General features: G+C 41.4%; 1 protein-coding gene across 1 annotated transcript; it reads left to right on the top strand.

Annotated features, from left to right (window-relative positions):
• The first annotated feature begins 3,042 nt into the window (after positions 1-3,042).
• On the top strand, positions 3,043-12,829 carry BCL7B (BAF chromatin remodeling complex subunit BCL7B). The gene is made up of 6 exons (XM_026708644.2): positions 3,043-3,167; positions 5,927-6,002; positions 6,905-7,004; positions 8,667-8,837; positions 9,071-9,150; positions 11,850-12,829. Exons 1-6 carry the CDS (start codon positions 3,076-3,078, stop codon positions 11,940-11,942), a joined length of 612 nt encoding a protein of 203 aa, XP_026564429.1. The 5' UTR covers positions 3,043-3,075; the 3' UTR covers positions 11,943-12,829.
• The last annotated feature ends 1,142 nt before the right edge of the window (positions 12,830-13,971 follow it).

The following is a 13,971-nucleotide window of genomic DNA, read 5'->3' on the forward strand; positions in this document are numbered from 1 at the left end:
GCTGTTGCTTCCTGGGATTTCCTAAAGACTTTAGAACAGGGAAGACAAGACAGTTTGTCCTGTTGCTCTAATTGTCAATTGGTGCGTAGGGTTGAGTCACATCCCATTTAATTAGAATTTTGTAGAAACATAATAGAAAAAAAACCCTAGCTAACTGTTATCTGCATTAGCTCCTTGTAGGCTCTTTACTCAGTTCAGTTTTGAGAGATGTTGTGAATTCTCTGATACATGCTTCCCTGAAAAAGGATGGGTTTGGTTAGTAGTATATTTATAGCTTTCTCATCTTTAGATTACAAACAAGAATAAACATAAAGTACAAAAATACAAGTAGTCCTCAACTTATGGTCAGTCACTTAACAACTGTTTAAAATTATGGGCCCAGAACAGGTGATTTCCCACCCATAAAACACTTCTGGCTGTTGTAAAATGTGCTCCCCTTCAGAGTCATATGACTGCCTTCAAGGTGCTTGGCTCACCTTTTCAACTAAGTGCAGCATTCTGTGATCATGTGAGTGTGATTTATGACTTATTTTGACTTTTTGAGTGATGACTTATTTTGCCAGTTTTGGCAAAAACTGCCCAATTCAATCTATGGGTTTACCTTTATGACTTGCACTGTTCTCTTAATGACCACCATAAACAAATGTTTTAAAATAGGATCAAGTCACATGGTTTTCCCCAACTTATTACTATAACAACTTACTACTGGAAATCCAATCCCAATTATTGTAAGTCAAATACTACCTACGCAATCAAATTCAATAATATATTGCACAAAGAATTCAAAATTATTCACATTCTGTACTTGAGCATACCAGAGTTGAAACTACTTGGATAAAATCAATCACTGTCAAAACCATGTCCAAAGTAAAGTGAAGTTATCAAGGAATGCATTCTAAACTAACTAAAGACCTTTCTGAATTTTTTATTTGAAGAGTTCTGTGGGGAAAAAGGAATAGATACAAATCATAAATCATAGTATGTCAAGGATTCAAAATTATTAAAATTATTCAATCATCTCAATTATTATTCAAAATAATTCACTTATTGGGGATGTGTAGATAGGGTTAACTTCCAGGTAACTCAGAGGCTTTTATTTGTGAATAGATGTAAACAGCACTGAGCTGACCTTCACTTATCTCAAAAAGCTATATGGTGTTGGACTTAAGTGGTATCTTCAAGAAAGGACAGGAGTCCAGACAGAAGCTGAAAAAAGTATCCACGAGAAAGCAATGGCAAGTCACTTCCATGCTATTCCCATTAAAAGTACAATGGTGTATACATAAAGTCACCAAGAATTACCTAAGCTGAATTTGAAGATGTCTGTACCTCTACTTTTCAAATATCATGGGACTATACTGGAAAGCTAATATTACCTTCACTAAGCTTACTTGATTAGATTACTGCATTCCTCTGTAAGGAGTAGTCTTAAAAGTGCTTACAATATTGGCTTACAATATAAAAAATATCTTCCTAGGTTAGGTTCCCATTCCCTCTGGCAGCTTTATAGCTAAGAGTCTGTGGACCATATGATTAGGTTGAGGACCTAAACATAACCAGAATACAATGTCCATATTGCTTCCCTCCACATGACAGTGACTCTCTAAGGCACAGGTGTCAAATTCGTGGCATCACGTGATGTATTGCAATGTTTTCCCCCTTTGTGGAGCTGGGATGGGCATGGCCTGCACATAACGCATCCAGCCCATGGGCCGCCAGTTTGACATCCCTGCTCTAAGGGATAACTACAAAACCAGAACATGCCACAACAGAAATAAGATACTGTACTATGTAATGCATATTCAGGCTATTGGTTCTAAAGCTGCCTTAATTGTTGACTTCTAGTTTGCAAATATTTGCTGTATCTCAAACCATCCCTAAACTGGAATATTTAGATGTATTAGGATAACAATTCCCACATTTTCATATTAGTGGGTGTAGCCACCATGTATCTTAGGAGTGCTTTAGATGGAAGGGGCTGTACAAAAAGCTTGTCAGATTTAATAAACTTGGTATATGGACCTCATAGTGCTCCAGTAATTCGAACTAAACCAGGTACCATTATGGTTGGATAAATACATTACAAAGTGTATTTGTTTTTGGTTGAATGTTTTGGCTTAATGTTATATGTGAACCAGAGCACTATAGTTTATTTCATGAACCTTATTTTTAATACTTAAGACTTACCATAAAGCAAATAGTTAAGTAAACCTAGCCTATATGCCATCTTCCAAATTATAATTTCCCTTTACATAGCAATCTCTGAAAAGTTCTATGATATGTGAACCAGGTAAGCCAAATCACCTTCATAATTTAGGAACTTGGAACCTTCTACTGAGTCATAGCACTGGTCCACATAGCCCAACTTCCTGGATACAAGAAGTGAATCCTCAAATACTTTTGACTAAGCTAAATATTTTGGGTGGTACATGATTCAATGTGAGGATCCAACTCTCTCTTTAGTATGTGATGTCATAATACAACACAAACAGCAAAAAAAATCCAAAAGGCAATTTTACCTTTGAAAAGCTAAACTTATAACACACCCTCAGGAAATCTCACAACTAGGCTAGTTTGGAAAAATTAAAAAAGCTACCAAATCCACAAGATACCACTGCGAAGGCTCAAAGGAAACACTCATCTGCCGTAAAAGAAAGCCTGTCTCCATTTGTACCTAAGAATTGAAGTTAGGTCTTAAGAATCCAAAATAGACCCTCTGTGACAGCTTTTTCTATTACTTTCCCTTACACAAATGGCATCTAATCACTTTAGGAAACTGTATAACTGCATTTCCCCCTAATTACATCTAAAACAAATCAATAACATAGCAAAACTAGTTCTTCTGAAGCCATACAAAACCCCTGTCCTGTTATAAAAGACAATCCACAACTCGCTTCGCACCTCCCCTATGCACGGGGCACATGAAGCCGCCTTGCGCATGCGCTTAAGGAGCCCATATTCTTCCTCAGGCGGGGCGCTGACGCGTTACGCACGGAGGTAGAGGGGCGGCACGCGCATGCGCATGTGGGCACAGCGGCTGCTGCGGGATCTGGGGCTGCTGGGGCCACAGGCGCCATGTCGGGCCGCTCAGTGCGGGCAGAGACCCGCAGCCGCGCCAAGGATGACATCAAAAAAGTCATGGCGGCGATCGAGCGCGTTCGCAAATGGTGAGGGACAGGAGGGAGGGGTCGCAGGGGGGGAGGGGTCTGATAAGGGGTCAACCAATCCCCGCCGAATGCGGCCTTGGTGACAGCTAAGCAGCCAACTGGTGGCAGGCGTTTATTTTGGTGGGTGGGGCTTTTGCCGAACGGCCAATCATCTTGTAACAACTGAAGTGGCCGGGTGCGGGGAGCTGTGCGATTTGTAGTGCAGGCAGTGGGACCTGTCACATAGTTTAGATTGACGTGACGCTACACCAGTCCGATCCCAGGGGAACTAAAAAAGTAGGGAGCCGGGTTGCTATAGGGATTGGCGGGCCTACCTGCAGCTGCCTGCCTCATCCAGCTGCTTGGAGGTGGGTGCGGGCAGGAGGGAGATTTTTGCTTGTTTGCGGATGCCGCACAAGTTTTGTATGCATAAACAGGAAGGGGAAGAGGATTTCAGCCCACCTCGATTTTTAAAAACCTGTAATTGTGTGACGTTAGCAATCTGCACAATAACCTTGTAAGGTAGGCCAATAGCAGCAGCTCCATATTTCATACAGGTGAGAATGTAGGGGCGCATTAGCCAGAAACAGAGCCTCCATCTTTTAGAATCAGTCTACCACAGCAGGGGTCTCCAACCTTGGCAACTTTAAGCCTGGTGGACTTCAACTCCCAGAATTCCCCAGCGGCTGGGGAATTCTGGGAGTTGAAGTCCACCAGGCTTAAAGTTGCCAAGGTTGGAGACCCCTGTACCACAGAATATGAGATTTGGTGACACCCCATATGGGATGTCTTCCTGCCCTGTTTTGGCAAATGGGGATGTCTGACTAAGACATGTGTTATGATCCGTATTTACACAGAAGTATTCTAGCCAATGGATTATTATTTTGGCCAACACATTATTTTCCTTGTTGGAGCTCAAGAGTTCTGATAAGGTGAAACAAGCAACTCAATGCAGCTGATATGTTTTTGGGGCCAGTATATGGGAGCCATGTTCTTTCTAAGTGGCAGAGATGTGATTGTTCAGGGCCTGGTTTATGTTTCTTCTACAGTTGCATAGTATTTGGTCTGATATAGCAAGTTGTGTCTGAACCTCAACATCTAAAGATAAACAACTAAGGACTGGTTATTGGTATACTCCTTAAAAATGGGTGGTTTTTGTTTTTTTGTTTTTTGTTTTGGCTGGCTGCTATTAAAACGAGGGAAAACATAAAACACCCAGCAGTTTTTTAATATATATTCCCATGGCTCAGATTATGTTAGAGAGCACTTGAAATGAACTTTGTCTGATTCACTTCATTGGCAACTGGGTGCAGGTATGTTTTTTAAATTTGGATTATAACAGATACATGACTATACAGTTGTACAGGAGTGGGATAGAGAAATTTATTTCTAACGTGGTTACCGTTTGAAGACAATGAGTGGCTAAATTTGGGGTGGGGGAGAGAATAAATTCAGATTCCTGAGGTCTGACACCAGATGTTTTGGCTAAAAGGAAAAATAGCAGGGACTGGTCAGTTTAATGAATACTATGCTTTGCAGATCCTCCCAAGATAAAGGAATGGAGCATGCTATAAACAAGTGGAAATTGGTAAAATAGCATCCAAGTAGTAAAAAGTGTTTCTTTTCTAAGTCAGCAGCAAAAGAAAAAAGAGCCATGCCTGTCAGAACCAGCTTTTCTTGGGGGGAAAATGCTTAAATTTCTCCACATGACATGCCAAGCCATAAAACATAGTTTACTAGTAATGGCTAGGTCTGAACTGAATAAATTTCATTATGTTGTAACATGGTGTGAATATCATCACAGTAAAGTATAACATGGTCAATATGTTTTGCTTTTGGAAGTAGTTTGAAACCATTTATATGGACTGAATTTTTTTTTTTGTTATGTTAATACAATCACTAGCTGCTATTAACAAAACTTTAGACATTACTGATACATTACTGATACATCTGTTGAAACATACTGAACAATGGTAGAGAAGCAGTAGTAACACGATTGCCAAGTATCAAAGGTTAGTACTGTAGAATTTCAGCTTATCAAATGATGCTGGTATTTGAATCTAAACAACTTGAGATTCTGAGAAAATAACTTCTTATCTATGTACTTCAGATCTCTTTTGTGGTTCCCCAAAATAGCTAGAGTAAGTTTGGTAGCTATAGGAAACATGCAAAAAGATTAGTCTCATGTTTATTGTAACTCTGTTAATACATACCAGCAGATTGTATTAAATGGATTGAAGATATTATTTTGTTTGCAGCTATTATTTTTCCCTGTGTTGTTTTTAATGCTATGTTTTATAACATAGCTGGCCTGTTCAATCTCTGAAAGTCTTGGGTGCATCCCTAACAGGCCTTCAAAACGCTGCCACCACATTATAATTATTAATGTATTAAAAACAACAATATTAGTCTGAGAAGTTATTTTATTAACCATATGTAACTTAACATACATTAAATTAAATTGTTTCATTTTTTGCATGACCCTCCCTATTTTTTGTTAAGCTAAGTTTGGATTCCAAAATGTTATTTACTCCTGAGCTAGGTGATTGTCTCATTTACAGTTCTGAACATAGAGTGCTACAATTCACCTTCCCCCCAAAAGGTGAGAAGACATGCTATGTTGTACAATTTCACTTTGGCCTCAGTAACAGCTTAAGAAAAAAAGTAGAAACCCAATAAACCTGAAATAACTTCACTATTCACCTAAGCCAAACCTGCAAATTGTAGCTGGGGAAGAAGTTTGCTTGACTGTATCTAATCTCATTCATGCTTTGATGCAGGGAGAAGAAATGGGTAACAGTGGGAGACACATCTCTGCGGATATTCAAGTGGGTGCCTGTGGCTGATAGCAAAGAGGTGAGGGATGAGAGCTTCAAGGAACAGGTCCTGCTGGAAGCGGGGCTTGGGCTATTCTCCAACATGAGGCAAGAACTGGGGCACCCGGCAGAATGAGCAATATGCTACCTTTTACTTTCCCTTCCTACAAACAAAAATACAGAGATAATCCTTACGATAGTGTGACAGATGTCAGTTCATTTTCAGTAGACTTCCTGCCTCTCTCAAGGAAATTAAAAATGAAACATAAATAAATCCCTTCTGCTTTGGTATGTTTGCAAGGACCATCCTTTCCCAGCTACCTCTACCTAACCCACCAGATTGGGGAGGCAAGGTATGTTATGGGTCCTGTTTCTTAAGGAGATCATGTAGTGGGACCATGAAGAAGGGCCTCCTCTATTGTGGCTTCTTCCCTGTGGAACATCATCCCTGTGGAGATAAGATTGGCCTCCAAATTAATACTGTTTGGAAAAGCCCTGAAGACATGCTTTTGCCAGTGGACCTGGGGACCCCAGGATGATATAGTGGTTTGTTTGATTGTTATTGGCAGGGAGGTGGGTTTTGTATTTGAGATATTTATGTCTGTAAGTCACCCGTGGAATCACCCGGAGTGAGTTGGGCAGCCGTATGCAGTACATTTTTTAAATAGATGACAACTTGGATGTATGATGAGGGAGAGCATTATTTAAAGACTTCTTAATAAATGACAGGAAAACTGTATCTCTCATGCTTAATTCTTCAAAAACATATCACATTCCAGCTAAGGAGGCCTTGCTTTCCTCATGGAGAATCCTTTGAGTCTACTGGTGGCCTCTGAAGCCCAGTCTGCTCCAACTGCTAATTGTAGAGGGTGCATATATGTGGTAGAGATATTTCTTTTGCATACTAGCTACAACACTCACTGCTTTCTTTCTCATTTCAAGAAAGAGAAGTCCAAATCCAGTGGTACTGCTGCTGCCCCAGAACCAAATGGCTATCCAGCTGAAACTGCAGCCAACTCTTCCCTTCTCCTGGAATTCCAAGGTGATTAGATTTCAGGTCTTTCTTGCATATTGATAAAGCAGAAGCGACATGGCTCTGCAAGCACTGGCAAAGAGGTCCTCTAAGAGCCTGGGGCATCATTACCACATAACAGGATCAAGAAAGCAGCACCCCTATTTAAAATCATGCAAGTCATTACTAGTCAAAGTGGATGATACTGGGCTAGATGGTCCCGTCTTTCAAACCATGTTACGATAATACAGTATTCCTGCACTTAGGCAGGAAAAACCAAATGCACAGGTATAGTTTAGGTGGTAACCTGGTTCAACAGTAACTATATGAGAGATCTTGGTGGTCCCAGTGGATCATCACTTAAGTAACAGTGTTTTGCAGCTGCCAAAAAAGCCAATGCAGTCCTAGGCTGCATCAACAAAGGTACAGTATCAAGATCACAAGAAATGATAGTGCTGCTCTATATTGCATTAGTGAAGCCTGTCCAGTTCTGGTCACCATGATACAAAAAAGATGCTGAGACCCTAGAAAGAGTGCAGAAAGAGAAGGGCAACAAAGATGATAAAGGGTCTGGAGACTAAACTCTATGAACAATTAAGGGATTGGGGGTATGTCTATCCTAACGAAGAGAAGGATTAAGGGTGACATCATAACTGTTTTGTGATGCTTGAGGGGCAGTCCCCAGGAGAAGGGCACTGAGTTATTCTCCGAAGCACCTGAGAGCAAGACAAGAAGCAATGGGTGGAAGCTTGTCAAAGAGAGATCCAACCTGGTACTAAGGAGAAGTTTCCTGATAGTAAGAACAATCAGTGGAACAGCTTGCCTTCTGGAGTTGGGGTACTTCGTAGTTGAAGGTATTTAAGAAAAGATTGGACAGCCATTTGTCCAGAAGGCAGTAAAGGTCTGCCTTGGACAGGGGGTTGGACTAGAAGACCTCCAGGGTCCTTTCCAGCATATGCTGATGTACTATTGCAAATGTCAGGAAAACATTTTGGAGATTTGTGTAACTTAAATTAGTTATATAACCAAAGATCCAAAATTGCTATTTTAATGTAATTTCCCTCTTTCTCCCTAGTTTTGAAATTTAGTCTGGCTTTGTTTGTCATCAGTAGATGTATAGGACAACTGAATTTCTGCTTCTAGCTATTGGAAATTCTGTTCACTTGTTTCTGGTATTTCAGCATACTTCAGAGGATCCCTTCAGTCCATAAGTCTTAGAAACTTGAATTTGATTTTTATCACAAAATCTCAAGATTCTCATGAAATTGAATTTTGTGTTCTAGTCTGTTTTTGTCTTTCCAGTCCAGGGGTGTCGAACTCACGTCGTCACGGTGGTATCTCATGACATATTGGGACATTTCCCCCCTTCGCTAAACCAGGCATGGGTGTGGCCGGCATGTGACGCATCCGGCCCATGGGCCAGGAGTCTGACAGCCCTGTTCTAGTCTGTTAAAGTACTGTAGTAGACCTAAAACCATCCCCTGGTCCTGGCTATCTTTGTTCGAGAATTACCCTGACAAGGGGAGGGGATTACACGTTTTACTTACCCATGGCGTGAAGTAGTATGTCTTAGGGAACAACCATCTGAAAATCCGAGTTTCATTTCAGTTATCCTGCAGGTATACCTGCGGTGCTACTTTTGGTTCCAGCTCGCTGAAAAGTCTTTTTTTTTTTCCTGTCTGGTTTCCCCAGATGAGAACAGCAATCAGAGCTCCCTTTCAGACACCTATCAGCTAAAGGCAGACAGTAGTGCTGCTTCCAGTCCCAGTCCACAGCAAAGTGAATCCATGAGCCCTAGCCACACTTCTGACTTCCGCACTGACGATTCACAGCCACCCACGCTGGGACAGGAGCCCTTGGAAGGTGAGTCATTTGGCTAAAGAGTTGTGGCATCACAAAACCCCATTCCTGTCGCCACTGAGGGAGAACTAAGACAGGCCTGACATATTATGTAGAATTACTGGTAAGGGGCTTCAGTGGTAACAGCATACTATCCTTGCTATTTTCGACTTCTCCGGTGTATTGAATAGCCATGCTTCTCCAGTTCAATAAAAACCTTGAAGTGTCACTGACCCATTTTTCTTGTAAACTTTCAGAACCTGCTCTCCCTCCATCAGAAGTAGCTGATGAGCCTCCAACCCTTACAAAAGAAGAGCCAGTAAAACTCAAGGCTCAGGTAAGGCCTATGGAATAGGCAACAGCTTCCTAAGGCAGATTCACACCCGCACTCTTTAGCAGCATACAGTATTAATACACACACATTTCGGTCTGAACATTCAGCTAGAGTTCCTAGCCAGGCCATGAATTTAATCAGAAAGTTGGTTAGCTCTGGTTAATTTTCCATGTGTTACAATCTAAAATAAAATATGTGTCAAGGCCAGCTTGATTTCTAGCATCTTGATGGATACATCCATATATCTCCCTTAGTAATCTGTCATTGCCCTACTTCTAACATGATTTCTTAGGACAGCCTAGTCTCCCAGGTATTCCCTGGAGTTCTTCCATCAAGTACTAAGCAAGTCCAGTCCTGTACAGCTCTCCAGACCAAATGCAGTCATTCAGATGTTCCACTTCTGAGATGTTATTTAACCAAGAGTGGCTGATACATCCTTCTGCAGCCTGTGCTTTTCTGGATAAGCAAGGAGTGGGGAGAAAGAAAAGTCCCTTAAAAATGATTTTACAGATCTGGAAGGTAATTATTCTACTGGAAAACCACTATGGCAGGGGTCCCCAACCCCCAGGCCATGGCCCAATACCAGGCTGAGGCCCACTCAGAATCGGGGCATAGCAGCAGGTGAGCATACGTGCGCACACAGCTCCACTTGCGTGCACAGCAGGCGGGTGAGCACAAAACCATCCCTCCCCCGCCCCCCCACCACTCCACAAAACCAGAAAGGTTGGAGACCCCATTAGGGGTTTCCTCTGATACAGCAACAACAACAAATTAAAAAAAAATGCTGGCAACCCATGATGTAATTGCAAATCAATGTCCTAGTATCTTTTAAGGCTAAAGCCTTCGTAATACACTGGATGGGTTTAAAAAAAAAATCTTTTGCTGAACTGAATATTCCTTTTACCAAGAATCTGAAGGATTTGAAGGCCCTGCTTTAGTTCATCTGTAATAGCTCCACAATATTTCCTGTTTGGGAGGTCCAAAGGGCAAGGAAACATAAGATTTTCAGAAGAGCAAATATTACTACATTATGATAGGTACCATGCTGTGAAGCATTAGATGACAGTCACATCTTGGCCACGTATTACACTTTGTATTTTTTGGTTACTATAAACACGTAGCCTAAAAAATAGAAAAGAAACAGCATTTAACAAAGAGACTGACAGATCCTGTGGTACAAAAACAATAATAGAGTCATTCACATATTCTTGATAGTCTTATTCAAATATCAATTGAAAACACTTATTTGCTTCCATTCTCAAAAGGGTTACAGTCCCTTACACATCTCCATAACCCTAACAGTGGGAAACCATACACTATTCCTTGGTTGCTGATTCACTTCTTAGCAATATCAGATTATAAAATAAGTAATGGCCATTTGAATATGGAACCTTCCAGGGGTGGGTGTTTCTCCTTGTTTGTGCCCTGCATAGATAAGGGCCTTGTCACTCAACAAACCATAAATGCTGAAGGTAAAGCAAGACCAACATTAATTTCATATTTCTCAATCCTTTCTGTGATGGTCAAGGAACTGATTCTTGGAGTATCTGCTGCACTGCAGCCAGACAATCACAGTCCCAAACCCAAAATATGCACAGTAATCTCAAATATACACAAAACAATTCATCATTTTACACCTCATAGAACTTGTGTCTTTTCATTACCCTGAAAAAAGAGACTTACTTAGATTATAGTGGTTTTAATAACTGCTTTACACAGTAGATGGCAGCATTAAGTCAACTTTGGCTGATCTCAGAAAAATTAAGCAGGATAGTTGAAGATCAGGAAATTCTGGGATATAAGTTAGTTTAGGAAGTTGAAGTTTCTCCAACTTCCTAAACTAAAAAGATGGTGGCCAACAACTTTTGTAATACTGGCATGAATACAAGGTACAAAGTTCAGGTTTATACAGTTAGAAGAGGCTGTTCAAAGCACATGAATAATGTTCATAATGTCCACATTCATTTCAGAAAATCCAATCATGTATTTCTGGACGAATCTCATTTAGGAAAGGGATGTGGTCACATCATTGGAAATATTTCCACATTTTTCATATCAACATTGTAAAACAGGTTTTGTTCACGTTCTATACAGTCTGTCAGGTTACATCCCTATTGGGACAGAATTTTTGTTGTTGGGTGAAGCATTTGTTAGGCAGAACATCACTTAACCATGGCACTTCCAAGTAGTCCTGGCTCTGGTCATTAGGCCAAGACTCACCATTGCCAGGTCAGGACCCCATGTTTCTCCTGTCCTGCAGCACTTACCTTTGCTTCAATTCACTCTGCCCACCCATCTCCTCTCCTATCTCTGCCCTTTTGGCTGTTTAGCCCTCCCCCACTGTTCCCCACTGCCCCCAGATGACCTTTGCCATCTTCCTGTTGCTGACCAGGTGGCAAAGGTCATCTAGGGTAATGGGGCAGCAGAGGCAGCAGAGTAGAGGACAGCCCAAAGGGCAGAGATGGGGAAAAACAGACAGAAGGAGGGAGCTGAAGTGTGCCCTGAGGTCATAAATGTGCACAGGCTGCCAACCGTTCAAATTTTGATCATACGACTGAGGACATTGCTGAAATTTCAAGGACCACTTAACTAGCAATCATTCAGCACCACTATAACTTTGAAAAGTCGCTAAACAAATGGTCATAACCAAATGGTCATGTCTGTATTGACAACCCAGCTAACCATATTTTTATTTCTTTCAGGTGAACGGAGGGGAGGAAGATTCTGGTGCACCTCCACTTAAGAGATTTTGTGCAGATCAGAACTCCATATGTCATGCAGCCTCTGAGAGCTAGTCAGTCTGCTTCATCCTGTGATGCAGTTGTTTTCAAAACTCCACCTGCCCCTCCCTCTGAAAATACCACTGTTTGAAAGTTGGTATTCTCCACCTCCGTGTTTCTCTCCTGTGCAGTGTCCTCCAAGAATCAACCTGCTCTTTCCATAACCTCTCCAGATGAAATGTTGCTAATCCTGTGTTAAGATTTGTCCCTTTTGTGCAATCTCCTCTCAGCCACATCCTCTTGACTTGCACGCTTAAGGAATGAGGTGGTTACAACCTCTCTTGTATACTTTTTATTTATCCTCTTTGTGAGCTTTGGGGACTGCAGCTAAGAAGGTTCCTGTAAGAAAGAGGAGTTATCTGCACTTAACAGGTAGCTCACAAATTCTTTCCTGTCCTTTCTCCTCCAGACAGTGAAAGATTCTCTCTGGAAGTGAGTCAGGACCTGGTCGAAGTCTGCCTGGGATGTTGTGCAATAGTTGTGGGGTTAAGCCATTAGTGCTGGAGGGCGCAAAAACTTTCCCCTCCAGGGAAGGATAATGGTGTTGCAGCTAAGAAGGTGTTCTAGGAAGTGAAGGCTGGGCTGCATCTAGGTGGCTAAAGGGCTCTCCTTTGCAGTCTGGCAAATGGGCCTCGGAGTGAAGAATATCTTCCCAGGTACCAAAGGGGCATTGTCTCTGAGCAGCCCTTCTCAGGGGTGGAATAGCCACCTAGCACAGCTAGCACCAATCGCCCGACCCTCTCTAGTCTCTGCAGATCTGTCCTCCCCATCACAATCTGCATGTGGAACTGACTTCATGATCAGGGCCCTGCTGCCATGAAAAGTGCTGGCCACGCAGGGAAGAAAAGAGATATTTTAGCACTGAAGAGAATATTTTTAAAATTAAACTATTTGAAATAGTATATGTGTGAGAAAGTGTATTTGTGGATGGGGGAAAGATATTCACAACAAGAAATGGGTCAGCTAGCATAGAAATCCTCTTCCCATTTACATGGGAATCATGACAAACTTATCTTGACAGCATCCTTTTTTATGCATTTCCCATGATGGTTGCCTTCATCTAAGTCCCACTCCATTCATGAAACAGGATTAAGCGGTGCTCAGCTCCACTGGCACTATTGTTTTTTCACCATTGTTCCTGTATTATAAAAGTGATAAAGGATTAGGTTTTCTCACTTGTTACCTTGGATATTGGGACTAAAGTGAATGGGGAGGAATATACTGTAGTAAAAACAAGATTGGGGTTGATTAGCAAGGGGAATAATACATTTCATGTAGGTCTAATTTTCTGCCATCTCCCAAATACACATATTTCAACCTAGCATTGAAGAAAGCTTGAAGAATTTTGTTAGGGAGGGTTTCATGGAGAACTTTCCTTGGGCAAGAGTAGGAGAGCACAAAATCAGTCCGTAACTTCAAGGATTGCCACTGCCGCATCTAAAGCTAGAAGAATGTGAGGCAAATATAACCTATAGACCATAATCCAATTAAGTCAAGAAAATGTCGCATTTAAATTAACATGTTTTAAACTACTGGATGCTACTAAGTTGTGGGGGGAGGGGGAATGTGCATTTGGACAGAGCTACAGCATTGCAAGGTAAGGGTCTTCAAATAAATTCCTCTCCAGAGTACTTACCGGATGAATTTGATATTCAGATCCCAAGCCCAGCCATCATATAGCAGGTTTAGCTTTTAAAGGACAAAAGCCATGATTTATGTTAAGATGATAACAGTGATACTAGAGATAATTAATAGGCCCTCTTCGGATTATTAGTAGATACAAAAAGTTGGTTTCTGAACTGAACTAACTTTATCTTGTTCAAGGATGGCATTCTGAGGAACTGAAATGCCATCTCTGGTCTTTTTAGGATACTGCCATTATCAAATGATGGAATTGTAACCTTTTAGGTTTTTGCTTAGAGCCTGGTCTGACTGTCCCATATATATTTCTAAGTGGTTTCTGCTGACAGATAGCCAGTGACCAGATAAGTGCCCTTATGCTTCTCCTGATGCAAATAGTGCTGTTTGAGGATATCCCAACAGA

This window comes from Pseudonaja textilis, chromosome 1, assembly GCF_049901715.1.
Source record: "Pseudonaja textilis isolate UNSWEBS1 chromosome 1, rPseTex1.2, whole genome shotgun sequence".
In the NCBI taxonomy this organism is placed as follows: domain Eukaryota; kingdom Metazoa; phylum Chordata; class Lepidosauria; order Squamata; family Elapidae; genus Pseudonaja; species Pseudonaja textilis.

Coding starts and splice junctions, on each gene's coding strand:
- BCL7B (XM_026708644.2), top strand. CDS start 3,076: ATGTCGGGCCGCTCAGTGCGGGCAGAGACCCGCAGCCGCGCCAAGGAT. Junction 6,003..6,904: donor CTGTGGCTGATAGCAAAGAG/GTGAGGGATGAG, acceptor TCTCATTTCAAG/AAAGAGAAGTCCAAATCCAG. Junction 9,151..11,849: donor CAGTAAAACTCAAGGCTCAG/GTAAGGCCTATG, acceptor TATTTCTTTCAG/GTGAACGGAGGGGAGGAAGA.